This window comes from Fukomys damarensis, unplaced genomic scaffold, assembly GCF_012274545.1.
Source record: "Fukomys damarensis isolate Sample0158 unplaced genomic scaffold, DMR_v1.0_HiC HiC_scaffold_16, whole genome shotgun sequence".
NCBI lineage: Eukaryota > Metazoa > Chordata > Mammalia > Rodentia > Bathyergidae > Fukomys > Fukomys damarensis.
The window spans coordinates 110,073,984-110,101,178 of NW_022900928.1; the positions used below are offsets into that span (position 1 = coordinate 110,073,984).

Sequence of the window (27,195 nt, forward strand, 5' to 3'; positions counted from 1 at the left end):
AAAAAAAAAAAAAAAAAAAAGGCATGTCTAAAAATTGTGGGTGTTGAGTACTGTGTCTCAGAGACAAGATAGTTAGTAAGACAAGCACCTAGTTAGCATTAGAGAAAATACTTAAGGAAATGCTAGACAGAGACAGCCAGGACAAGATTATCAAAAAGCCAAAGAAAAAATATATCTAATAGAAATTGTTTTTTTTTTTTTTTTTTTTTTTTTTTTTTTTTTTTGGTACCGGGGATCAGACTCAGGTCCTTGCACTTGTGAATCAAGCGCCAGAACCACTGAGCTAAATCCCTGGCCATGGGAGAATAGTTTTTTTTTTTAAAGGAAGACATAAAGGAATTATCACTGGAAAAAAGTACAATGACAGAACTCAGCAAATGCCTTTCAATAATAACAGTCAATGTAAATGGTCTCAATTCTCCTGTCAAAAGACACAGCCTGGCAGATTGGATGAAATAGTAAAACCTAACTATAGGTTGCATGCAAAAGACACATTTGACCAAAATAAACAAATAAACATCCATAGACTGCAAGTGAAAGAATGAAAAATGATACTTCCTGAATCCAAAGCCTGAAAGCAAGCACGACTAGCTTATTTCAAACAAAGAGAACTTGAAGCCATTTATCAGTACAGAAAAAGAAGGTTACCACGTACTAGCAAAAGGAACAATTCAGCAGGAAGAAATAACAATTATGAAGACATACACACCAAATGTTGACACATTCCGTGTCATTAAACAAAACTACTGAACAGTAAAGGACAGACAGATACATAGTGAGTGACTTTAATACCCCATTTGCCCAGACAAGTCAACCAGAAGAAAATCAAAGAAATATCAGGGTCGAATCATAGCACCAAACAAATGGACCCAACAGATGTCTACACTGGAGAAAAGATAGCCTCATTAATAAATAATGCTGGCTAAAACTAGTTATACACATGTGGAAGAATTTAGTTTTCACCCAACACTACAATCAAATCAAAGTGGATCAAAGAGATATAACAACAGAAACATTGAATCTATGGGAAGATAAAATAGGTAAAACTCTTAAGACAAAGGCATGGACTACTACTACCTGAGCAGAATCCAGATGTACAAGAAATAATACTAAGAATTGACAAATGGTATTATCTCAAATTAAAAAGTTTTTACACAACAGGAAACCATCAAGGGCGAAGAGACAGCCTACAGAGTGAGGGAAAAGATTTTTTGCCAGTCACTCCTTGAACAGAGTACTAAACTGTAGAGCATTTAAAGAACTCAAAAAAGATCCCAAAATTAGAAGATCCAAATAAAAAACTGGGCAGTTGAAGTCAATTGACACTTGTCAAAAGAAGTATAATTGGCCAGTAGGTACTAGAACAAGTGTTCAATATCTTTAGCCACTAAAAGTAATGCAAATCAAAAGAACACTGAAATTCTGTCTTACTCCATTAAGAATGATTGTCACCAAGGACTCAAAAAAATAATGCGAGTGAAAATGTGGGACAAGAACTCTGTACATTGCTGGTGGGAATATAAACTAGTACAGTACCACTACTATGGAAATCAATATGGAGATTCCTCAAAAAACTAAAAGTAGAAATTATATTTGACACAGCTATACAGCTCCTGGGTATCTTCTCAAAAGGGTTAAAGTCTCAATATACCCATATATTTATAGAAGCACACTTCACAGTAGCAATATTGAAATGGCGTATATGCCCACCACCAGGTAAATGGATAAAGAAACTGTGGTAAATGTGCATAATAGAGTACTGTTCCATTAAACAAGGGTAAATATGAATCATTTTCAGGAAAATGAATGGATCTTGAAGCCCTAATTCTAAGTGAAATAAATCAGACACAGAAAGTTAAATATTACCTGAGAAACCCAAAATATAAAGAATTTAAAGAGCAAAATAAGAGAGAGATGGTAGAGAACAGGGAAGATAGAGCTTTTTTGGAGATGAGAGGATCTGGAAAGGCATAAGGGGAATGTGGGGGAGAAACAGGTATAAAATGATCAAGAATTCCCCAAAGCAAATGTAATTATTATGTATTATAAACATATACTTATGAGAAAGAATAGAAAAAGAAACAATCTTTTTTTTTTTTTTTTTTGGTTTTTTGAGACAGGGTCTCACTATGTAGTTGAGACTGACCTGGAACTCACTATGTAGCCCAGGGTGGTCTCGAACTCACAGCAATCTTCCTGCCTCAGCCTCCCGAGTGCTGGGATTACAGGCATGTGCCACCATGCCCGCCTGAAGCAATCAATTTCTAAAGCCAGTCAAGCCTGAAAATTTATCTCCTAAAATAAAATAAATAAAAATGTAAAAGAACAAAATGTGAGGTTTTCTGTAGACCTTGAGCTTACAGTACAGATCTCTGAAAGGCTCGTTTGTCTTTCACTCTTCTTTCGGTAGCTGTCTACACACAAGTGGAATGATCAATATTTAAGACATATACATCATTTTAGGTACACCATGTTGAAACCCAGAGCCATTGTTTAGTTTAAATGATTGTTCTTCTCGTAATTCTGCAGGATACACTTGTTATTTTGGTGCCCTTAATCGATAGACAAGTAAATCAAAACTGAGAAGCCCACAGCCATTAGGCAGGATTTTGGTAATCCATAGCAAGCAAATCAGAAAGTCCGTACAGTTCTTGGAGCGCTTCAAAGTCTTAGAGACTGCCTCTGTTGAATAGAGAAAGATAAGGAGGAGTAGATGAAGCCCATGGCGCCAGGGACCATGTGAACCTTTGTTTGCTGTTTCAGCTTCAGTGGAGCTTGGCTCATTACATAATTATTTTAAGAACATGATATAATTGTTTTAAGAATGGATGAACGATTCCTTAATCCATGAAAGGGTGTAATTGTGACAATATCATTAAGCATTTGTTTTCTTTAGCATCATTCCTCAAAATATAGTTTTTGTTTTTCCTTTAAGGAAACCATGGTGACACAATAAAACTTCAAATATAAGTTCTAGCCATAAAAAAAGAAAGATTTTGAATGACAAGTTCTATGGCTGAATAGCTATGAAATCAGTTACAAGGCTCTATCCACATAAAATGTGCTTGAAAGAGGAAAAAGGATTTTTTCCCTAGTTACACCAGCCATTATTGAGTTAATCTGGCAAAAGAGAATGATATAAAAGGTAAATTGGATTTTAAAATAAAACCATCTACCTTCATAGATGAATTTTTTAGATTCCAAAATATTCTGTTTGTTCAGTGTTCTGTAATCACCACATAAATTGTCAGCATTTAGTACCTCTCTGTTATTCTACTTTGAATGAAGACATTTGTTTGACTCTGCCTCTATGTAAACATTTTCGCTTTGAGGAATGTCATAAAATGTTAAATATGGAGCTTGTCCATGGTCTAAGTGGTTCAGGAGGTGAGCATTCTGAACATCGGAATGTTCCGGAGAGGGGTGAGTAGCCACTTGGAATGAGTTTGTCCACTGCTCTACCTTCCATTGCTCTTCCTTTACTTTCCCTTCTTACTCTGTCTTTTGTTCTTCCTTGTATAAAAATCACATTAACTGAGCAATATTAAAAGTGATTTTGTGGCTCATTTCTCTGATACCCGTTGAACAAAGCTGATGTAGCGTTTGATTGAAAAAGCTGATACTGTACTGCCTCCTCGGATATTTTCCATTCATACCATGTACTCAGTCACTCATGATGATGATGAGAAATGCTTCAGCTAGTTCCCCTAAACATTTAGATTGTTTCTACTTTTTCAGTATTGAGCAGTAAAACCTTGTGTCTACATCTTAGTATGGAGTTCCATCACTTCCTGAGATTACTACCTGGAAATTTAATTTCTTGTCAAGGGTGTTGATGCCTGCTTTGAAAAACATACTGTTAGCAAATTACCTTCTGGAGAGAGAGAACCATTTTCATCTCAACACAGGCAGTATAATAATAACCTTTGCTCCCCGCTCTCATCTATGTCAGTTTAGTGATTGAAGTTATAGTTTTATTTCAGCAAAGTTATTATTATTGTTCTTGGTGAGAGTAGTCTGCATATTATTGGCCACTTGTCTGTTTCATTTGTGAATGCCCTGGCCAAAAATCCCCTTTTGGCTAATCCTGTTTGTCCTGTTACATTGGACCTATTTTTCACTTTTAAGCTCCATGTAAGTTTGTTTGACTCCTTGGTTTTAGGATGATGTAGTTCCTGTATAATGATCCCATTTCACTCATTTAAATACTTTTTGTGATATTATTTAGTGTCAAGTACCTTACTATCCTTGGCTGAGGAGTGGGAAGTGAGGAGCAGTACCGCACAAGTTCCAGGAAGCTTTAAAAGAAAAGAAAAAAATATGAGAAAATGAAAAAATGGAAATAAAGTGTTTGTAAATGGGGAGGGGAGGAGGGGGTGAAGGGAGGGCAGGGACAGGGGGAAAAAATGAGAACCAAGACCTGTCACGTGAAGGTGCAAGATCCCAGTAATGAATGTTACTTTATTGTATACCTAAAATGTACCAATACACTCAATAAAAATAAATAAATAAAAGAAGTTCAATATTTCTTGACATTTTAAGTGTTTGTGTTTTTATGACTCACAGCTGCAGGTGAATACCTGCAATAATAGTCTTTTTATTAATGTTGAGAAAAAGAATCAGCTGCATCTATTAACTGAGACAAGACTATTTTCAGGAAAAGTTCAGAGTCAACCTCGGTCTCCCTCCTCCTACTCTGCCACCCACTCTTCCATATCCATCTTGTCCGAGATCATTCTGCGCAATCTGTGTAAATAACATCATCAGGAGGTTGACAGAAATGTAGGAGACTTTCTGTTGTCAGATGTTTCATCCTATTCTCCGCTTGATCACAGTGATGAACAAATGCAAGGGGCCAACCTGGGGCGGAAAGATTTCTGGCGCAAGATGTTCAAATCACAGAGTGCAGCGAGTGACACCAGCAGTCAATCCGAGCAGGACACTTCCGAGTGCACCACGGCCCATTCAGGGAACACCTCAGACCGGCGTGCCCGCTCACGGTCCCGCAGGATTTCCCTCCGGAAGAAGCTCAAACTCCCCATAGGTAAAAGTATGTCTGTGTTTATTTATGAATTCTCTATTACCTGCCATGTCCTCAAATCAACTCACAATCAAAGCAAGCGATGCAAGGTGGAGTACAAAGAAAGAAAGCTTTCAGGTCACAAGGCCGAGGCTTAATGCTCCATCCATCCATCCATCTATCTGTCCATTCTTTTGTTTCTGCAGATAGTTCCTAAACCCTACTGGGTGACTATGGTGTGCAAACATTATGCTAGGGATCAGAGATTAAACTGTGAGCAAAATACACAGCCCTCCAACTTTGCTGGACTTGAACTGTAGTGAGAGCCACAGTCACTAAAGCAGATAACCGAACTACTAAGTATAGTTGCAAACTATGAATTTTATGAAGGCACTATACACCATGCTGCACAAGTATAGAGTAATGAAACCTGACCTAAAGTGAGGTAGGAGACAGAGATTGGGGAAGATTTCCTGGAGGTAGGGAAATTAAGATCATGGGCAGGATACAGTTAGTGCTCTATGCAGAGATAACAGGATGAAGGGAAGAAGAGGAGGAGTGGGTGCATCATTGTGGTGGAATATGACAGGGCCAGAGCACGTGGGATGGGACCTTGCAGGGCAGGTGAGTTCTTCGTCACTAGTTGGTATATTTTTTTCTAAAAGATCACTGTGTGGAATTCACATTGGAAGAAGTATTAGTAGATAAGAGAGAACAGATGGAAAGCCATCTAGTAGTCCAGGTATAAGTGAATAGACAGTTGGCCTGGCTGTCTAGGTAGACAGAGAGAAATGGATACATTTGAGAAATACTCAGGAGGTAAAACGAACAGGCTTTTGTGGGAGACGTCAGAGTTGTCAGAGATAAGTGGATGAATTATGGGATCATTCGCTGGAGAGGACCACGTTCTTCTCATCCTGGTCTTATTCACTCATGTACACTGGACCCTCAGGTTACAACCGGCTTGACATACAAACAACTTGGGTTCTTTAGGTTAATGGAAAATTCATCTGCCTCTTGTGATCTATAGTGTGTACCCAGGTAAACATCCAGATCTTGGCTGTATTGACTTAGAACCAGCTTGAGTTACAACTAGACCTTGGGAACCAATGGAGTTTGCAAGTCAAGGGTTCAATATAATTTTATACTCCAATACTGAGTATTTAGATTCAATATATGTACACTAAAAACAACTTGCTTTTGGTTCTGTTTCTAGCAAATCCATGTAACTTTAATTGCCTTTTAGTACATGCTGGCATCTCTGTTTAACCCATTTGAGAGCAAATGTTCTGTCTGGTTTTTTAAAAATCATTAAATAGGAAACTGGCTGAAACGCTCGTCCCTCTCGGGCCTGGCAGATGGTGTGGAGGACCTCCTGGACATCAGCTCTGTGGACCGCTTGTCCTTCATCAGACAGAGTTCCAAGGTAAATGGGATGTCGCTCGTGGAAGTGACCATTAGAGGTGTGCATAGAGAAATGTGAATGCTGAGAAACGCTAAACACCTGGAGGGGCCTAAATAAGGAAGAGCTGAAAAAGCACTCCAGTTGAACAAACTTTGGAAACTGAGATAAGCAACAAAAATTAACTCGTTTGGAGCTGGGGATTTAGCTCAGTGATTCTGCTGCCTGCCTTGCAAAGCACAAGGACCCGAGTTCAATCCCCAGTACAAAAAAAGAAAAAATTAACTTGTTTAATAGGCTACCATAGAAAAGAAAAATGGGGCAAATAATTATATAAACATATAACTTTGGGCTTTTTCAGAATTAAACTCCAACAGTGTCCCCGTGTTCACTGAATTATTTCCATAGAGCCTGATTATCTAACTTTCAGTCGCTGATCCTGGTGCTCCCACTAATTGCAGTAACAGAGATTTTTCCTTTTTGGCACAGGAAAGTGAACTACACTGACAAAACTACTCAGTCATGGAAGTCAGTGAAGTCATCTCCACATTCTAAGACTTTTTTCAAATCAAGAGGTTAACCCAAAGGTTTGCCTTTGAACATAGTCCCTGACTATACCCCTTTCCATCTCAGGTCAAGTTTACGAGCGCTGTGAAGCTTTCTGAAGGTGGGCCTGGGAGTGGAATGGAGAACGGAAGGGAGGAAGAGGAGAACTTCTTCAAGCGTCTTGGTAAATGTCAAGCAGCCTGAGGCTCCCTGCAGCTTCCTTTCCTCACATAGAACAAGAAGTTGTTCATCTTAAATGGCCCATTGTGCTTTTTAGTTTCTGAAACTCTTTATTTGAACAACTCTTTTTTTGAAGTCCTTTTATATTTGCATCAGCTTCTCATGTATATCTCTTACTACCACATATAAATTCTCTATTTTTTATCCACTTGATTAAAATGCCATTTACAGAAGCCTTACTCTGTTACTCACTCCCTTGTGGGTGATGGATTTGTGAAGAGGAAGACAGCCTCTTTTGCTCCATCTTTTGTTAAAATCTGAAAGTTACAGAATTTTTATCCACCCACTTATCTCCGTGGAATTTCGCGCATTCTATCCTTGACAGGTGGCCAGCAGCCCTCTGTACTCTTCCACTGAGGGGGAGCTTATTATTTCAGAAAGCAACTTGTTCCAAAGCTAGACAGCTTTGTTAGAAAATCTGTCCTTATATCCTGAAAATATACTTGTCCATAAAGTTGATTGATTTGCCCTAATTTTGGTGTCTTACCAACACACATAGAGACTCACACACATACATAATCCTATCTCCACTTACCATTTCCTGGTCTTTCTTTTGATCTCTTGGCTGAATGTTTTCATTTTCTTTACTTTTCCTTCCGTGGGAATGTCTCTAGTTCCACCACCATCCTGATTCCTTTTTTCTGTGTATTCTAGTTAGATGATGTGCTTTATAAGTGTGAGCTTCTGATGGAATGAAGTACACTGTGTTTGAAACTAACTGTGCACTAAGTAGTATCCAGTAACTATTAAGTACGTGAATACCATTTCAAATTAAATTACCTCTTTTCACATCCCATAGTTGGTTCATTTGGACTAGCTCTTGCTAATTTTAGCTCATATGAATGAGTATCGTGATATACTTTGATATAGCCATTGTTGATTCTTTTCATAAATAATTAAAATGTATTATTATTAACGGGGGATAGTTAGAGCACTTCCTCAGGAAGGAAATTAAAAGGCATAATCCAAACTAACTTGCATGACAAATATTCTCTTCTTTACAATTGTGCTGTAAAGATCCATCTGCAGAGACCTACACATTTCCATGTTTTCATCCATTATTCATATTCTTTTTTTTTTTCATTAAGGTTATTGGTACACTTTAGGTATACAGTACAGTGACATTCATCACTGGGATCTTGTACCTTGACATGATGCACCTTGGTTCTCATTTTTCCCTATCCCCCTGCCCTCCCTTCACCCCCTCCACCCTTCCCTATTTACAAAAACTTTGTTTCCATTTTTCCTTTTCTCATATTTTTTCTTTTCCCTTATTTCCTTTCCCCTACCCTTTCCACTTCCCCTACTTCCTTGAGTATCTTTCCAAAAGAATTAAAATAATCATACCACAGTGATATATGCACACCCATGTTTATAGTGGCACAGTTTATAATAGCTAAAACTCGGAAACAACCCAAATGCCCATCAACTGGAGACTGGATAATGGAGCTGTGGGTTTTCTATAAAATAGAGTACTGCTCAGCAATAAAGAATGAGAAACTGTAGTCATTAATAGGAAAATGGGTGCATATTGAGGCCATACTCAAGTGAAATAAATGGGACACACATGTGTAAATACCAAATAGTTTCTCTGGTGTGAAAAACTAACTGTGTAAATAATGTTTAAATGTTGTAACTGATAACATGAAATAGGAAGAAAAGGGCCAAGTTATTCATAATCTGATTGAGCAGGAAAAACACAAATCTAAGTTTTATAGTTCCTGTAACACTTCTAGTTGACTTTGGTTAATTAACAGTTGTGGATATAATTTTCAGCCATCCATACACTTAATTTATAAGCATTTCATGTATACTTTTCTTCTCACTGCAAAAACATCATCAGACTTTTTTTTTCAGCTTTAATTGAGTTTACTTTTTTAAAAAAAATCTTGCCATAATTTTTGTAGTTTTATCAAAAGGAGGAATGCAGCTTAGTTCAACAAGATATTTTCTTCATGAATTTCAACATCTTTTTAAAAATATTCCTGTCTGTACAATTATCTGCTACAGAATTTGGTCACGGCAAACTTATTAGTCTTTGATCTTAAGTATCTTCCTTGGCTGGGAGTATGAGATATATTCTGTGAGATAATGTCTTCAGACTCTCTTATGTAAAACAGATATCACCAGCTGTTCTAAATAAACCAAAACATTGTCTGCTAATGCAAGTACACTGCATTTTACAATATGACTGCCCTTACCCACGTGAACATCTTTCTTTGAGTCTTCCCTTCCTGCCTTCTTCCCTACCCACCTCCCTTTTTCCTTACTCCTCCATTTGTTTGACTGTTCCTCCCCAGCTCTCTGCTCCGTCCCTTCCCAATCCATGAGTATAAATAATCTCCATACGCCACTTGAAATATGTTGTCCTCTTTCATTTCTTATTCTCACTACATAATCTCCTTGTCTCTTTCTTTAAAATGCCAATGGGATTTCTTTAAAAATCTACAAAGACTATTCAATGAATGAAAATTATCTGATAATCATTTAATAGAATTAAAATGACATTCAGAGATAATTTTTTTCTTCTGAGTTTTTGTATTCACTAAAATTACTTCATTTTAAGAGTCATGTCTATATTTGTTGGAAGATGTTTGACTAATTATGGCAATGATGTTTTCAACTGATCAAAAAATTCATTGCGTATCTTGTATGTTCTGAACTCTACCATCACTTCCTTGAGAAATGCTGCTTAAAGAAATTCTAGCTTGTCTTATATGAATCTTTAAGTACATAAATGTATACAATTATGATTTATCAATTAAAAAGAATGTTAGAGCTAGGCATGGTGGTTCATGCCTGTAATCTCAGCACTCTAGGAGGCTAACATTAGAGGATTGGAAGTTCTAGTCCAACCTGGGAAATTGAGCAACTTAGCAAGTCCTTGTTTCAAAATGTGAAAAAAGAGGGCTGCAGATGTATCTCAGTGTGAAGACCCTCAGTGCAAAGGCCCTGGCTTTCATCACTATCACCATACACACGAAGAAAGGAAAATGTAAATTTTGAAATGCTTCTACTTGTATCTAACAAAAATTGTACTTCAGTGAGTTTATTGTAAAATAAATAGTAAGTATTAAAACAAAATGTGTTAAGGCTAAAAACCAATAGGCATTCTTCCACATATACTTTTAAGAATTGACAGATAACCAATAGGCACTCTTATACGTTTATTTTTAAGAATTGACAGATACAGGGACATTTTATAGACAAATTACATTTTAACATTTCTTTTAGTATTACAATATGGAGCCAGCAGTGTGCATTTTTATAATCAGTCTGTCACTAGGAAGAAACCAATATAACATGGATGATGTTGAATTATTTCTCACATTAAGATTTCCCAACATAATTAGTGCTTCCAGCCGAATCTAAGTCTGACCTTCCTCATGAACATGTGGACATGTAAGGGATGCAGCACGCATGATGGGAAGAGCGGGCCTGTGGTTAGGAGGACAGGGCTTGAATACTGCCTTTCTAATTTCTGCCTTATAAATTTAAACAGGGCATCTTAACCTGTCCCTTTTATTTCTCTGTGCGTGTGTATCTGTTTCTCTGTCTCTGTCTCTGTCTCTCTCCTCTCTCTGTCACACACACACACACACACACTCTCTCTCTCTCTCTCTCTCTCTCTCTCTCTGTCTCTCTCTTCTTTTCTCTTTTAATCGTCTTGAAAAATCTACCTTATAGGGCTATTACAAAAATAAAGGAAATAAATTATAGAATATTTTATTCAGTATTTGATACATAGAAAGTGCTCAATATTGTAACAAATATTACCTTGTTGTCCACAGATAAGGTACAGATGTGATGGAACTTTTCCATTGCAGATAGGTTTTATTTACAACATGATGCTCAGGTCCTAGCCTTGTAGGGTTCCATCTATCCTTTCACCTGTAGTAAATATTTGTCATTCTTTGAAGCAAAGACTAAGTTCTTACTGACAAAGACTGATTTCATCATCTTGGCATTGTTTTACCTACACTCCTTAACTGCATAGTTTCTGAAGTTCTTTCATTCAAAATGGCACTTCTTTTAGTAATATTACTTTTGGAGTTAGTCATCTTATGAAATAAAATGGCAAACCTTATTCTTAATGCTTCTCTTAACAAAATAATGGCAGTTTTTCTTAATAAATTATACAAATATGAATAGCCTCATTGAACATCTATCCTATCTATGTATCATTCCTACTACAAAGTTACACCTAGCATAATGTAAATATTAATTATAGTCATAATTTGTAAAACCACAAAATTCACTGAAAAAAATCCTGTTCTTGTGGTTCATCTTAAATTTAATGTAAAGAATTCTTAAAATTTTCTTTTAACAAATGAAAGTCCTTTGATATAGGTAGAAATTAAAGAGCTTTATGTAAACGAGTAATAAAATGACACATAGCTATGTAAAATAACAGAAAGTTGCCAGTTCTAACAGCTTCAACAATGTGGAATTAGTGAATAAAACAGTATTTTGAAAAGGAACAGTCTTAAAACAAAACTGTCATGGAAATATTTGTTATATCCCCGCAGCTTTTCTTGCTTTAATTATTTGATACCTTGTCTTTTGAATTGTCCACCATCACATTTTTCTCATGGTTTTCTTTTGCGTTTGAAACAAAATATGCTATACTAAATTTCTAAAAATTAAAGTTTTTTTGAATATGAAGTATTTGAATCTGAAAGGAAATGACCATGAATTATGAAATACAGAAAATTTTCATAATTATATCTCAACTACATTGAGTCATTTTGTGCTTATGAAAAATTTTAAATACAAAAAAATAAATTCAGAGGTCCAATAGACCTTAATGATACCAATTTACAAGGATGAACAAAATTTTACCATATTTGTATTATCTGTCTTTTATAGGGTCTTTCAATGGTGTTTTAAAATAAACTCCAGGTATGATGTCATTTCATAACTACATGCAATTACGCACTGCTTACTGATGTTTCAGTCAATGCCAGGCTGTTTATACTTCCATGGACCATCAGGTTATACTACCAGTTGACAGTGTAACCATCTAAGTCTGTGAAATGCTCTGTAACATTCACACAATGACAAAGTCACTGAATGAAGCACCTTTCAAAACATATCCCTGTCCTGAAGTGGTACATTTCTGTACTTTACTATGATTTTGAAGGTGGTAGGCTGGGAATTTGGTGCTTATTTTTAACCCATGCCATACTTTTCTTATCTGGGAGCAATAAAACCCGAAGGATTCTTGCCCTTAGCTTGAGTGCCCCCGATAGGAGGTGCTTACCTTTCTTGATCAGTGGATGTGATGGTTGTACCCTGCATGTGAAAAATTGTCATAATATACCAAGACCTGTTAGTGTAATCACCTTCTTTACTATAAGCTATTATCTTATGGTGAAGAACTTGTACTTGAGTTATTAGAGGGGTATCCTAACTGGGGATTTGAGTTTTGAAAGCAAATTTGCAAACATCAGTGTTTATTAATGGGGAGAAACTCTTTACCATTCTGTGACCACCAGTGATGACACCTAGTGTACAGGATACTTCTGTTGAGAACAGAGGCTTTAGGAACAGGTATAGAAGTAGAATGATGAGGTGGCAGGGGCAGGTCATTCTTTACAAAAGAGATATGAAAGTTATTTTTGGAAATCAGCTCTGTGGCTTCTCAGTGAGGACTGGGCGGTAATAACACCAATGAATGGCATTAGCACAAAATAAACTAAGTTCTAAATCAGTGAATCACATTCTGGAGATATATTCTTCTTTGTTGTTGTTTGTTTGTTTGTTTGTTTGTTTTTGGTCCTGGGGCTTGAACTTGGGACCTGGCGCTTGCAGGCAGGCAGCAGCACCACTGAGCTAAATCCCCACCCCCCGGAGATTATATTCTTGAGTGTCATAGGAACATTTTAGAATTATGAGAATGGTTATTGGCCTTATTTTAAAACCATATTAAATATAACTTTGTATTTAAAATGAAGCTGGGCATGTCAGCATGCACCTGTGAATCCAACATTTGGGAGGTTAAGGCTGGAGGATTATTTGAGTTTAGGAGTGCGAGACCAGCCTGGGAATCATAGCAACACCCTGTCTGGAAAAAAGGGCGGGGGGTTTTGGACTCAATGCTAGGGAAGAAAATCACAACATATTTAGGTTTTTTAAAAATGTACCTGCGGGGGAGGGGAAAGAATGAAAGGCCGGGCGTGGTGGTGCATGCCTGTAATCCCAGCACTCGGGAGGCTGAGGCAGGAGGATCACTGTGGATTCGAGACCAGCCTGGACTACATAGTGAGTTCCAGGTCAATCTCAACTACATCATGAGACCCTGTCTCAAAAAAAAAAAAATGTACCTGGGGACCAAAAGAAAACAGAAAAATCAATCTTCTATATTTTTCTGTCTCAGACTCTCACATTAAAATCATGGGGGGTGTTTGTTAAAAATATATATGTGTGTGTGTGTGTGTGTGGCCCTTAGACCTATGGGATCAAATTTTCTAGTAATAGAATTTGATATTCTGCATTTTAGTATGGTCCAGAATGGTTTCATTCATAAGAAACTGCAGAGAAAGAAGAAGGGAATGAGTCAAAAGATCACAAATCTATGCCCACACTAAAAGGTTAGGGCACCTGGAAGGCTTCACAAGTGCATATTCTTACCTGCCCGCTCCAGAAATTCAGATTCTGAAGGGCAAGGTGGGATTTAGGAATTTCTTAGGTAATTCTGATGCACAGCCATGCCTGGAAATTCTGGAATTAAGTAACCAATCCCTGATGTCTTTCACAAATCCGGTAGTCAATGATTCTTTGCTTTTGCATTGTAACTCAGAAGAGTTGTCTGTCTTGTCCATAATGCATTGTTTGTTATGAATTTCTTGCAGCAGACCTTAAATTATAGCAGTTGTGTCTTCCATAACAACAGAAGCTAGTTGTTTATTACGGGGAGAATCATTCTAAGTCTACCAAGAGCTCATGCCTGGCAGCAAAATGGTCAGACCCTAAATATAAGTAGTTTGGTAAACTCTAAGTCTTCCTATGCCATGTGTCATAGATTCCTCAAAGGCAGGATGAGCTCAAATCAAGCATTTGGAAAGGGGAGAAGAAGGAAGAGGAGGGAAGAAGAAAGTTTGCATGCCAGCCATTGAACATGCCAAGGACAACACATCCTTGTGTATCTTTGAAGCTCTTTTAGAATCTGTGATCCATTTTACTCACTCTCTCTTTCATTCCTCCACAATGGCATAATCCCTACAGGTTGTCACAGTTTCGATGACCATCTTTCTTCCAACCAAGATGGCGGAAAAAGCAAAAATGTTGTAAATCTTGGCGCGATCCGACAAGGCATGAAACGCTTTCAGTTTCTATTAAACTGCTGTGAGCCTGGCACTATACCTGATGCGTCCATCCTCGCAGCCGCCTTGGATCTGGTGAGTTGTTGGAAGGATTTTCCTGTCCCTGTTCCAATATTTTTGGTGGAGGTAAGCATGGAAACCTAATCTTGTCACTAACCTTTGGGTTTTCCCGTCAGAATTAATGGCAAAAGGAAGCAGAAAGCTGGTGAGGTTAGAGAAGAAAAGGGAGAAAAAAATCTCAATAAATATGACCTGGGAGGTGGAATATATAACAATGTGACTGGAAATAGGTGAGAGGTCTGGAGTCACAATGTCTGGGCTAAAACCCCTCAGACTTCTACTAGCTGGACAGTTGTAAAAATGGAAGTGAATATAAAAATGATACCAGTATACTAGCCTCCTAGGGCTGTTAGGAAGATTAAATGAGATAGGAGATAGAAAGTTCTTATCCTAGTGCCTTACGTGTAGTAACTGTACAATAGTTTATTATAATAACATTATCTTTGCTTGCCAAATATTAATCCTTTAAATTCTCTGAGTCTTGGTTTTATTATTTATCAACAAGAGGGACAATATGAAGTAAAATTAAAATGAATTTCACAGAAGTATGTTGAACATTGTATAGTAGTATGAAAATGTAAGGCATTAAAAGCTATAAAGTCATCTTACTATAAATTATTTTTGTTAGCTAAGTCAGGCCCACATGTGACTCTTGAACTTAGCCTCTAAAATTCCTTTAATTACTCCCTGGTTTATAAAATCTTTATACACACACTATATAAACACTGCCTACAAATACCACCTGAACATCAAAAAAACAAGTCTTTTATTTTCACTTAAAAAACTATCATAGCTTTTTATTATAATAAAGAACACCTTCAAGCCTATGTGTGAATGATCCATCTTCCAGTTTCTATGGCACACAAATAAGGAACCATTTATAACTCATATTTTGCCTTGAAAACCCATCCAAATCTCAGAACAGTTCATAAAATCTCTCTGTAGTATTTGTGGCTTTCACCTTAAGATTTAGTGACCAGTGAGGTGTGCAGCTTCATTTAAGCTTGAAATATAAATATCACTTAAAACGAACCAAATGATCACTTGTCCTTACTTAAGCAAGATACTTCTCTGAAGCCAGAGAGCTTAGAAGACTGGGATCCAGGGGCCCAGAGATTTAGCTCAGTGGTTACGCTGCCTGCCTCAAAAGCACAAGGACACTGGTACCAAAAAAAAAATAGACTAGGAGCCAGTCCTTTACTGTCTCGGTGGCAGCTTATGCTCCTTTGTGGCATGCATGTGTGTTCGTAAGCGTATCTTCATCTATTCCTGAAGGTGAAGTTTTAAATAAATAAATAAATAAGTAAATGTAACAAATTCGCAAGAAAAGGCCATACAATGATTAAGTCTATGCATAGCCAGTTCCCGAAAACACTGGTGGTCAATAAAGTATGCTTCATCTGACACTTCAGAAGTGCTTCAGCCAATTTACAACTAAAAAGTAAACATTAAAACCTGCTTATTAAGTTATTTATAAGTTCCTATTTTATAAACTGTCAAATTTGCAATGATTCTGAAGTGTTGTTGAGGCTGTTGCCTAGTGTGGGCTGTGATGTAAGCAGCGGGATTTGTTTCAGGAACACAAGGAGGCAAAGGAAGCGTTGGTCTAATGGGATGGTGGTGAGAGCCGTGCTGGTGGATGGGGCAGCCTTCAGCCCCGCCCTAAGTAGTAAGTAGTTTGGAGCTGTATTTAGTGAGGTGGGGGCAGCAGTTCTGAACATATCGGATATACCACATGGTCAGTAGAATTGAAAAGCCTGAGGTCAGTGTGGCTTATGAGATGCTTACTATAATAATTAACTGGCTAACAAATTTCTTTTGAGGGCTACCTTTGTGCCACCCATAGTGCCAGCTCTTAATAATCCAACAAAACTCAGCTGGAAATCAATACTTTATTTTTTACTTTTCTCAGGGAAAAGTAATTTTCATGTATATTTTATGTAATGATCTACTTTTCAGTCTTCTGAGTGTATGGAATTCTAAGGTTGATAAATGAATGGTTAATATTTATTGTGTGCCTAGTATATTTCTAAAGGGAAAAAAAATGGAAACTCAGAAAGACCATCTAACAGTCTTTGGAGTCTACTTGGACTACAGTAAGGTTGATAAATGAATGGTTAATATTTATTGTGTGCCTAGTATATTTCTAAAGGGAAAAAAAAATGGAAACTCAGAAAGACCATCTAACAGTCTTTGGAGTCTACTTGGACTACAAAGCCAGAGAAAGAGTTAGATTAAATCCTAATTTTATTAGGCTGGCTCTCACTAAAACATTATGTGAAATCAATTGAAGACATACAAATGGGAAGTTTTATGTTTTATTCCCACTAGTTTGAATATGGTTCCCTAAAAGTGGCAGAACTAGTTATGCATTGCCTGTTGAGAGGTGGTTTAAGCTGAAGTGTTCTGAAGGTACTATCATGTCTTTCTCTATCTTAATCCCATAATCACAGCTATTTTAGAAAAGTTTTTGTACAAGCAAAGCATCAAATCTCTCAAGCAAATGCCTAGGTTAAGGAAGATTATAATGACAAACATCTTATTTCAACTTATGAAAAAACTGAGTGACAAATGTAACCATAGTCGTACAAATTTGAAAATGAGGAGATAAAGGAATTTGGACAACTGTTAGTCAAATAAGCACCTGATGAGAGTTGACAGTTTATCATTCACTTGCTGAAAAATATAGGCCTGTGGGGTCCTGAACTGAAACCTGCACATATGTATCACGCAACGTTAAGGGCTTTATCAAATAGCTCTCTTCATTCACATATTCTCCACATGAACAAAGAAAAGCTCGGAGAGCTAAGGTGAATTTGCATAAAGTCATATAAGTTAGTTAGTGCTAAAACTGGAATCACAGAATCTTCTGATTCCATTGAGGACTCTTTTAGCAAAACCATATGCGCTGTCAAAGAGATTATTTAAATAAATCAGAACACCCATCCCTTGACACACTGAAAATATACTTAATGCCTATCATCTCTTTAATATATAAGACTGCGAATGATTCTTAATGCTTAACATGCTTTTTATTCTTTAAAACATGTTCCTTATCATGTGCATACATGATGAATTTATAATAGGAAAATATAAGAGCTTTTCAACTTTAAAGATCCACGGCACACATTTGTTCTGTAAACCAGTGATTCTTAACATTTACAGGCATGGATTCTTTCAAAGTTGGATGAAAGTTATGGACATTCTACCAAGAAAAGCATACTTAAAGATAAAATTGAGCATACAATATCAAAAAAATTCATGGAACCCTTGCAAAACCCATATACATGAAGCCAAAAATGTCAAGAACTCCACTTCAATAAATGCAATACCACTGGCAAAAAAAGATTTTCTCATCAAGTACTTAGAATTACTTTATTAATATTCACTGATGATATGAACACAGAAGGAAAACCTTTCATAATTGCTTCCTACATAAAAGCCTTTTGGATTTATATAATATGTGTAGGCAGGGAGAAACACAATGCTTGTAACAAAGAGAACAACACAGGGATTGAAGGACAATCCAAATAGAATAAATGATCCTGGCTTCTGAGTAGAGATTATTGTAGAAGGAATATTGATAAACACTTTGAAAGGCTCTCATCAAAATGGTTCCAGACCTCTCTGTTTTCCAACAGAAGTTTCCAACTAAAGACACAGTTACTGGCTGGAGCATGATCCTTGCCATTATATTGGACTAGAAGCCAGAGAAAATTTAAAATTCTTTTTTCTTCCCAAAATGAGGCTGTGATTAGATCATGGCAAGACTGCTAGATTCTCCTTTCTCCCTTCCCTGTGGAACATACTCTGACCCTGTTTGACTTTTTCATTTCATAACTAGCATAATAAATAAAATTCAGATGGTTTTGATGGTTACAAGCAACACCTCTTGAACTTTCAAGTAAAGAAGCGTTTTCTGAGCCACCTAGATTCCGCTGATGGAGTAGAGTAGCCTGCATTGGGAAGTAATGAGCTCTGCCATTAGACGGCATTCAGTAGGGCAAGGGGTTGAAGCAGGGGTGGTGGGGGACAAGTAGTAATTTCCTTCATAGCTGGGTAATTCCAGGTTAGGATCAAGCACTATGCAGCTTTTAGAGGTCAAACTTGGCAGAGGTCAGAATCCAAGATTAAAGAAGCTGCCCATTGCTCCCTCAGGCAATGAAAGAACATGGATCTAGTTGGAATAAATAGCAAGTGTGATGGTGGTGATGATGATAGTGGTGATGTGGTTAGCAGAGGTGATGGTAGCGGTTAATAGTAACATTTTTATAATGCTTTATAGTTGATAAAACACCTTCACATTCATTTTCATATTTGTTGGTACGAGAGCAAAAGAATCAAGCCAGGATATGATCCCCACACATGGGCACACTGAAAATCAGTTTCTCACCCATGGAAAAGTGAAGAAACCAAAGTTGCCGTTGAATTTCGACAAGCAAACTAAGAAAAAGGAAAATACATCTGCCTGTTCTAGGTCAGTGATAGCAAACTCTTTAGAGGATTCACCATAGGCTCTCCACACTGTTCTAGGTGCTTGCGCACAAGGTTCATTCAGGGTTTACTGTCCTTGGTACAGGTGTGACAACTGCAGTTTGTACCTATTGCTCTGGGTTAGGAATTCTACAGGAGAACTATAACTCTCACAGAGATACCCTGCTAAATGTATTTTTAGCTTTGTATTTGTTTCTTCTAGTATCTGATCCATGTGCCTTCTGTCTTTCAGGAATGCCTCAGTTTTTTAGTACTTTTTTTTCTATTGTATTTTTTATATATGTGCATAATATATATATATGAGTAAAATATATGTATAATACTATGTATGTATGATACATAACATACATATGTTATATATATATCATATAATGTGTACAGTGTAATATACTCTTAGATGTATGTGGGAAATGTAGATAGATGAATAGATATAGGTATACACGTAGATTCTACTAGTTCATCAAGTAGAGTTTAAGGAAGCAGAAAAAACAAGTGTATTAAGTTCATTGTCGTATTCTAGTCCAACATTTTCTTCTTCCTCTCTGTCATTATTTAATTTTGTTGCTTTATTTGTTATTTTTTGAGTGCAACTTACGTAAAATTTTTATATTGCAAACAATTTTTATTTTAAAATAGCTTGCTTTATTTCCTTAAGCATAGAATTTAAATGAGATTTCTTCAAGTTTGCAGTTTTCTCCAAAATTAAAAAGTGTTGTTAGATGAAGACAATACTAGAAACTTCAGGGCTCAAAGTTTTGCTAGTCTGAAGTTTTCATTTTAAATAATCCTCTTGTTATTAATGTTGTGACTAGTAAATTCAAAAGTAGCTGGGTTGATTTTAAGTCCAACACAGCTCTTCTTCATCATCTTTCTCCTTAGTACAAATTTGTCACGTGCAAATATCTGGCATTTTAAGGCATATTTTTAAGTGGATTCATTTCACCTCTAGGTTTTTGTAACCTACAAACACAAAAATAAGAAATATTAAATAGCTCAAATAAAGACATATCTGTCTTTTCTGTATATGTAACATGAAATATTCTATCCTTATTTATCCAGTTGAATTTGTAACATGTACAGACGTGGATTTCTAATTATTGATAAAATTCATATACAATCTAGGACACTTTTAAGAGTGAAGGGGATTATTACCAGTAACTATACAAAGAAAAGAAGACATACATAGTTTCTGTGCTTTCTTCATTTTGCTATATATGGATAGCATTCCTACAGAATGTGTTGCTTTGTTTGGCATTATTTTGAAATTCATTTACGTGAAGCTGTGCTATCCTTTACTTGTTCAGCATTGAGTATCTTCTTACTGTTGCACTGTGTTAATATTTTTCACTGAGGAATGGGTTTCATTTTTCTGAACATGCCAGAATTTATATGTCCATTATATGCTAAGTGAACATTTTAATCTTTCTAGATTTTGACAATTTGAATGGTACTTCCTTAAATATCCCTGCACATAGCTCTTGATTCATAACAATTTCTGAAATAAATCTAAGAATAAAATTATTGAGTCATGATTTTGCTATATGATACCTAAGTGCATCTCAAAGGAGGCACAACAATTCCACACAGGTGCCAGCAGTGTAATGAAAGCTCATGTTGCTTTTTGTTCTTGTCAAAAGTTCTATTGTTCAGCATTTTTATTTTTACCAATCTGATGCATTAAAGTAACAAACTTTAAACTATATTAAATTTTTTCATGATTTTACTGATCATTCCTTTCTCCATTTTGATGAAAGATTATTTGTATGCCTTTTGTTCATTCTTTTACTAGATGATTGTGTCTTTTCTTCTTAATTTTAAAACAGTAAAGCATCATTACTAATCCATTTTCTATTTTTAGTATTTTATTATCACCCAGTTTGTCGCTTTTTTCTTCAATAATGGTGTATTTTAATAAAGGGAAAATTTAAGATAATTTAATTCATCCATATTTTTATTGCTTACACTTTTTCCTGTCTTTTGAAAAATTCCAAGGTAATAAAATTTTTGTATTCTTCTAAAAGGTTTAGAGTTTTCCTTTCACATTTGTTTTTGGTTTTTGTTTTTTTTCCAGCAGCTTTAATTGAGTTTATTGGTACATTTTAGGGATACAGGACAGTTACATTCATTGTTGGGATCTTGTACCTCTACATGACAAGTCTTGGTTCTCATTTTTTCCCCTTGTCCCTGCCCTCCCTTCACCCCCTACTCCCCTCCCCATCTACAAACACTTTATTTCCATCTTTTCATTATCTCACATTTTCTTTTCTTTTCCCTTTTTACCCTTTCCCTACCCATCCCACCTTCCCTACACCTTTAGCTCTTTTCTTCCCATTTCTCAATGTCAGTAATCTTATTAGGATCTTATGTATTATTGCAAATTATTCACACCAGGGAAACTATTCGGTATTTACACATGTGTGCCTTATTTATTTCACTTAGGAGTATATCTTCAATACGTATCCATTTTCCTATGTCACATTTGTTTTTAACTAGAATGTATTATGTAAATGATATAAGATAAAAATTAATTTTCTTTCTTTTCTTTTTCTCAATATGGAAAATAACTATCCTACCTAAATATATTGACTACCTTATGCTTTCTTCTCTAATGTAAGATACTGTCTCAGTCACAGATCAAGTTTTCATACAGACATGGATGTGATTCCCGGTTTTGTTCCATTCCATTTGGTATCTATCCTGAATAATCTATTCTGTCGCAATAGTTAGAACCCTAAGTATCACATATATCATTGGCTCTTTCTGCTCTTCTGTGTAAATTTTATAATTGTCAAATTCCTTGAAAAATTATTTAATTTATGCTTGGAAATGCGTAGAGTCTATAGATAAATTTAGAGATAATTGAAATTCAAGTCTGAATTGATTATTTAAAAATTATAATAGTTTCTGGAATCATTTTAGTAATTTTAATTTTTTCAGAATTTATCAATTTCAACTACATTTTTGTATTTCTTGAGATTAAAATGAATAAGAATATTTTCTTAGTAATTCTTAATCTTTGAAGCACCTGTAGCTATTTTATATTTCTAAAAATATTTGTTTTTCTCAATTAGCCTTCTCATATTTTTGTTAATCTCTTTAGTCTTTTTAAATTTATTTGTCATGTTTTTGTTTTTTAATTCATTAATTTGTACTATTTTTATTTTCTTCTTTGTGTATATTAAATTGATTAGTTCATTAATTTCCTTTCTTTTTTCCTAAACATTTAGTTATCACTGCTGTACTACTTATACTTGTAAGCCATACATTTTACTAAGTAGTATTTTTAATGTAATTTATTTCATGTACTTTCTAACTTCTTTAATGACTTTCTTTTTGATCCATGGGTTATTTGGATGTGTATGTGCATTTCAATTTATAAATTATAGGATTTCTCTTAAACATCAATTATTATTAATAAGATCAGGACAATTGGGAAATCCATCACCTCAAATGATAGGGATCATTTCTTTTGGTTGAATTTGTTTTATGGCCTAGAACATGATCAGTTTTATAAATGTCCCATGTGCATTTAAAAAGAATATGTTTTTTTCAGTTGTTAGTTAATGTATCCAGATCTTCCACATCTTTACTTTCTTTTCACTGCGTTATATACTAAATCTTCTGCAATGATTGTTTCTTTGTTTGCTGCTAGGCAAACAGTTTGCCACAGAGCTACACCCTCAGCTTCAAAATGACAGCAGTGCTTTCTACCTTAAGACATATTTTCTCTGGTATTAACACAGTAGCTTCACTTTATTAATGTTGGCCTACTATATCTTGCCAATTCTTTAAGTTTTCTATACTTTGTATCTTGTAAAAATCATATATTTAAAATCTTTATATCATTTTGACAGTTTTTCCTAGAAAAATCCATTTACACAGATTACGACTGCTAATATGTCAATTAACTTGTCATATTTTGCCTATTTATCACATTTTCATTATTTTATTGTGTATGTGTTCTTGTGTCTATTTCTTTTTTTTTGGTTCTGGGGATCGAACTAGGGTCCTTGCCTTTGTGAGGCAGGCAGCAGAACCACTGAGCTAAATCCCCATCATGTCTTATTTTAGATTGTATTAAGGCTTCTCTTCCTTTAGTATAGTTTAGCATTTTAAAGTTTATTTTCCTGTACTAATTTGGAGATTGCTTGTATTCTTCTGTTTTAGGAAGTTATATTCTTATTCAACTGAGCAGTCTAAAATTAATGAATTTCTTTATTCTCATCTCAAAAACAAAATGATTTTAACCTCCCTGTTGTCTAACATGTTGTTAGCTCTATCTTACTTGAAACATTAGCAAACTAGATAATTACTGTTATTGCTTATTTTAGAAAAAAATGATTTTTAAATTTAACCAAATCTTTAACATAATTGTTCACTATTTCTCCGTGCTTCTCAGATCTTTTCTGTCTTTCCTCCCTCCCTCCTCCCTGCCTCTTTCCTTCCTTCCTTCCTTCCTTCCTGCCTGCCTTCCTATCTCTTGTTCTCTTCTTTTTCTTTCTTTTCCTCCATCCCTCCCTTCCTACCTTCCTTCCTGGCTTTCCTTCCTTCCTTCCCCCTTTCTCTCTTCCTTTTTTCCCCTCACAGGGTTTTATGTATTAAACCACACTTGAACTTGCTATGTAGTTCAAGCTGACTTTGAACTCACAATCCCCTTATCCTCAGATGTTCTTTCTAAGATCATTTTTCTTCTCAGAGAGGAGGTGGAGTCTTTCCTTTCAGAGGAGTCTTTAGTGATGATCAGTTGGCATTAGCTGTCAGCTATAGTTTTCTTGAAACTTTATTTTTATCTCCAATTTGAAGATGGCTTTTGCTAAAATTATAATTTTAAACTCAAATTTTTCTATGTTTCAAATATATAATCTCATTCATTTCTGGTTTAATTAACATTCCTTTAACATCCCTCTGCTCCACCCCAGTCACCTTTAATATCATCTCTTCTTTATTAATATGTTACAGTTTCTTGCATGCATTGTTCCTTTCATATATTTCTTATTTGAAAAATATAAGCATTTGGCCACCGAATCATGTAGTTGGCATATTGTATCCATATTGTATCTATTCTGGAAGGTCTTCAACTATTATCTCTTTGATAGTGTATCCTTCACATTCTAATTCCTTCTAAAAATTAAAGATATATGATAGACTTTCTCACTTTATCCTCTGTCCTTGATAAGCTCTCTTTTGTTGCTTTGTCTCAATACTGTATTCTGGATAATTTTTTGCAGCTATCTGTTCAGTTTTTTCCTCTTTTCAGCTATGTCTGATCCCAAAGTTCTCAACCAAGGTCAATGTTGTTGCCCATCAAAACACATTTAGCAATGTCTAAAAAGAATCTTCGTCTTTTGTAACCTGGAGATTATTAGTGGCATTTGGTATGTGGATACCAAAGATGTTCGTAAGCATCCCATAATGCATAGAGTACCACTCACAGAGAAACAGTCAAGGGGTCAAGAGTTTTGATGTGAGAAAAACTTGGTCTAATCTGTGTTTTAGTTTATCTGTTGAGTGTAAAACTTCAAGTGCAGTGTTTTGTTTTTTTTTAATTTGTAAAAGTTCTATTTTATTATTGTTTTAAGGCTGCCTGGTCAACATTGATAGTCCTAATTGCCTCAGCATACTTTTGATACCCAAATGTATTAAATGCATTTGATTGCTACATACTGATTCCAGAATCTGCAGTCTTTGTGAGTGTGCTGTTTCTGCTGATGCTTGCTCATGTGGATTTTTTTTATGTGAATTTTCTCCCTAGAGCTTTATCTTCGAAGGTTCCTCAAGCCCTGTGTTCAGAGCACAGTCATTTAGTGGTCAGTGCCATCTGCACCACACGAAGGCATATTAGATGCAGTGTTTCAGGCCCTCCAAGAGACCTGCCCCATCAGAACTCTGCCATTTGGGCCAAGAAACCTATTTCACCCAGTTTCCCAAGTGATCTCTACACATGCCCAAGTCCGGAGGGCACTTATGGTAATCCTCCAAAGAGGATTTCCATTTCTTTTATCTGACATCTAGGAACAGTACCAACCTAAAATCATTTTGAAACTACTCTGGGGTAGGGGATGATGGAAATAGTGCTCACTCTTGCCCCAAACTTACACACAGGTAGAAGAGGAATTTTCGTGAAAGTAAGTCTCTGTCTCTGTCTCTCCCTTTTCCTCCCTTCTGTCCGCCTTCTATCCCTCCTTCCCTCCCTCCATCTTTCATTCCCTCTTATTTCCTAACCAGAGCCAAATTTAGTCAGGAAAGCCAATTCCTGAGGCGCAGATATTTTTCCTCTTCTATCCACCGAGGGTGGCTTCCACCTGCCATCCTAGCTTTTCAAAGGCATCTCCCTCGTGCTGGGGCCAGGTAGTTCACCTCCGAAGGCATGCTAGGAGCCTATACTCTTCCCTCGCTGTCGTCGGCAGAACCCTCAGTGTGAACACTGCCGTACTAGCTCCTCCCTACTCTCACCCCAGTATTGCGCTTTCTTATGACTTGTACTCTTCAGTGGCCTTCTATTTCATCTGAGAAATGGAAATAGGGAGGGGAGGAAGGGAGGGATTTTTGATATTTTATCCAGCATTTTTAAGTGTTCTAGACCAAATGAAATTTGTCTTCACACTTAACCCATCATATTGTCAGAAACAGAAGATCTTGTTTGGTTTTGAAAATACCCCAGATATTACCATGATCCGAGAAGTGGTAAAGTGACTCACAGTGTGCTGAACGGTAATGCCTGCCTCCATCCTGCCCACAGCAGCCATAGGGATGGGCAGGGTCAGAAACAGCCTGTCAGTTTAGGAGTCTGTTACTTAATGATCTCTGTCCAGAGAAGAATTTAATACGAGCTGAGTAACAAACACTGACTCACAAGCATATGCCCACTAGCAAAGACAATTTCTGTACAAAATAAGACCCACAATGACTACTTATTCCCCCTGGCTTTAAAGGAACAGATATCTTGCACCAGCAACTGCTTGCAATATTTTATTGTAAGGCAGTAAAAAATTATGTAATTCCTCTGGGATCCACTTAGAATAGTAAGTCTTTTAGAACAGTTAGCTCTTGTCCAGTGTTATATGAGTTTTTAGGCTCACTCAGAGATTCTTCTCACCTTATAAGCTTAGATATAGTCCCTCAGGGAATGGGATAGGTTGCAATTATAACCTTCAGCTAACCATCATATCTTGGTAACAGTATTTTCTAGGTCCCCAGACAAAAGAAACCACAGCTGTTTGGATTAATGTTCCAATTCACAATTTCACTTTCATAAAGAAAGCATTCAATATGTATATAACAATTCAGGGGAGAATGGCAAAGGTAGTCAGGGAAAGTAGTTGGATGCTTGAAGGTTTCTAGTTGTATAATGTAAAAGAAACTCAGGCTATATAATTACATTCTCATGACTTCCTATAATTTTAACTAGACAATTCTGTAACCATTGCAACAGATACCTTATATAAGAGTAAGGGAACTACGCAAAATGGCTATTTGACTTTTTTATCACTTTTTAAAATTAAATACAGTTTAACTTAGAATTTGCCCTCTGTTAAAATTTATTCTTGCTTCTCTGTAACCTGTGAAATTAGGAATAGAAACAGTTTTGTGTCATTACAGTGTCTAGGCAGGCAGGTTAACAAGAAAGAAGAAATTGTAATATTCCTACTTTTTTTCAGGACCGCCAGCAGCATTTTTGTGGTAGGCCAATAGTGTCAAGCTTTTAGAGGTTCACTTATAACTATGCCTCTGATACTCTGTGGTTCTTTTCAGCCGTGCAGTTTTCTCCTGCTTCATCCCTCTCCATTTGTGCTGTTTGTCTCTGTGATGTGAATCCATCCCTATCCATTATGTCATGCCTCCATCTTTCGCTGCCTCTTCAGATTGCCCTGAACCTTAAGAGGTAAGCTGAATAAGAAGAGGGAAAACTGACTGTCCTTTATGTCCAGGAAGGAGTCTCTAGCCTAGGCTTTCCATGCCCTGTCTCTTTCCAAAGAAAGAAGGGAACACTTCGAAAGGGACTAATAATATAATTTCACCACAGTCACTTTTATACTAGAATGCCTTGAATGCTGTTGCATGTGTATTGTGAATCCAGTTCTTGTTGTTATCTTCTACTAGAATATAAA

The 27,195-nt window shown here is 36.2% G+C and overlaps 1 protein-coding gene across 1 annotated transcript in view; it reads left to right on the forward strand.

The window, feature by feature from the left end:
* Unc80 (unc-80 homolog, NALCN channel complex subunit) overlaps nucleotides 1-27,195 on the forward strand; it is a 204,267-nt gene that overhangs the window by 56,575 nt on the left and 120,497 nt on the right. Inside the window, exons 20-23 of the mRNA XM_033763980.1 lie at nucleotides 4,836-5,050; nucleotides 6,340-6,446; nucleotides 7,056-7,152; nucleotides 14,436-14,608. Coding sequence (XP_033619871.1) covers nucleotides 4,836-5,050; nucleotides 6,340-6,446; nucleotides 7,056-7,152; nucleotides 14,436-14,608 — 592 coding nt within the window. The remainder of the gene's footprint in view (nucleotides 1-4,835; nucleotides 5,051-6,339; nucleotides 6,447-7,055; nucleotides 7,153-14,435; nucleotides 14,609-27,195) is intronic.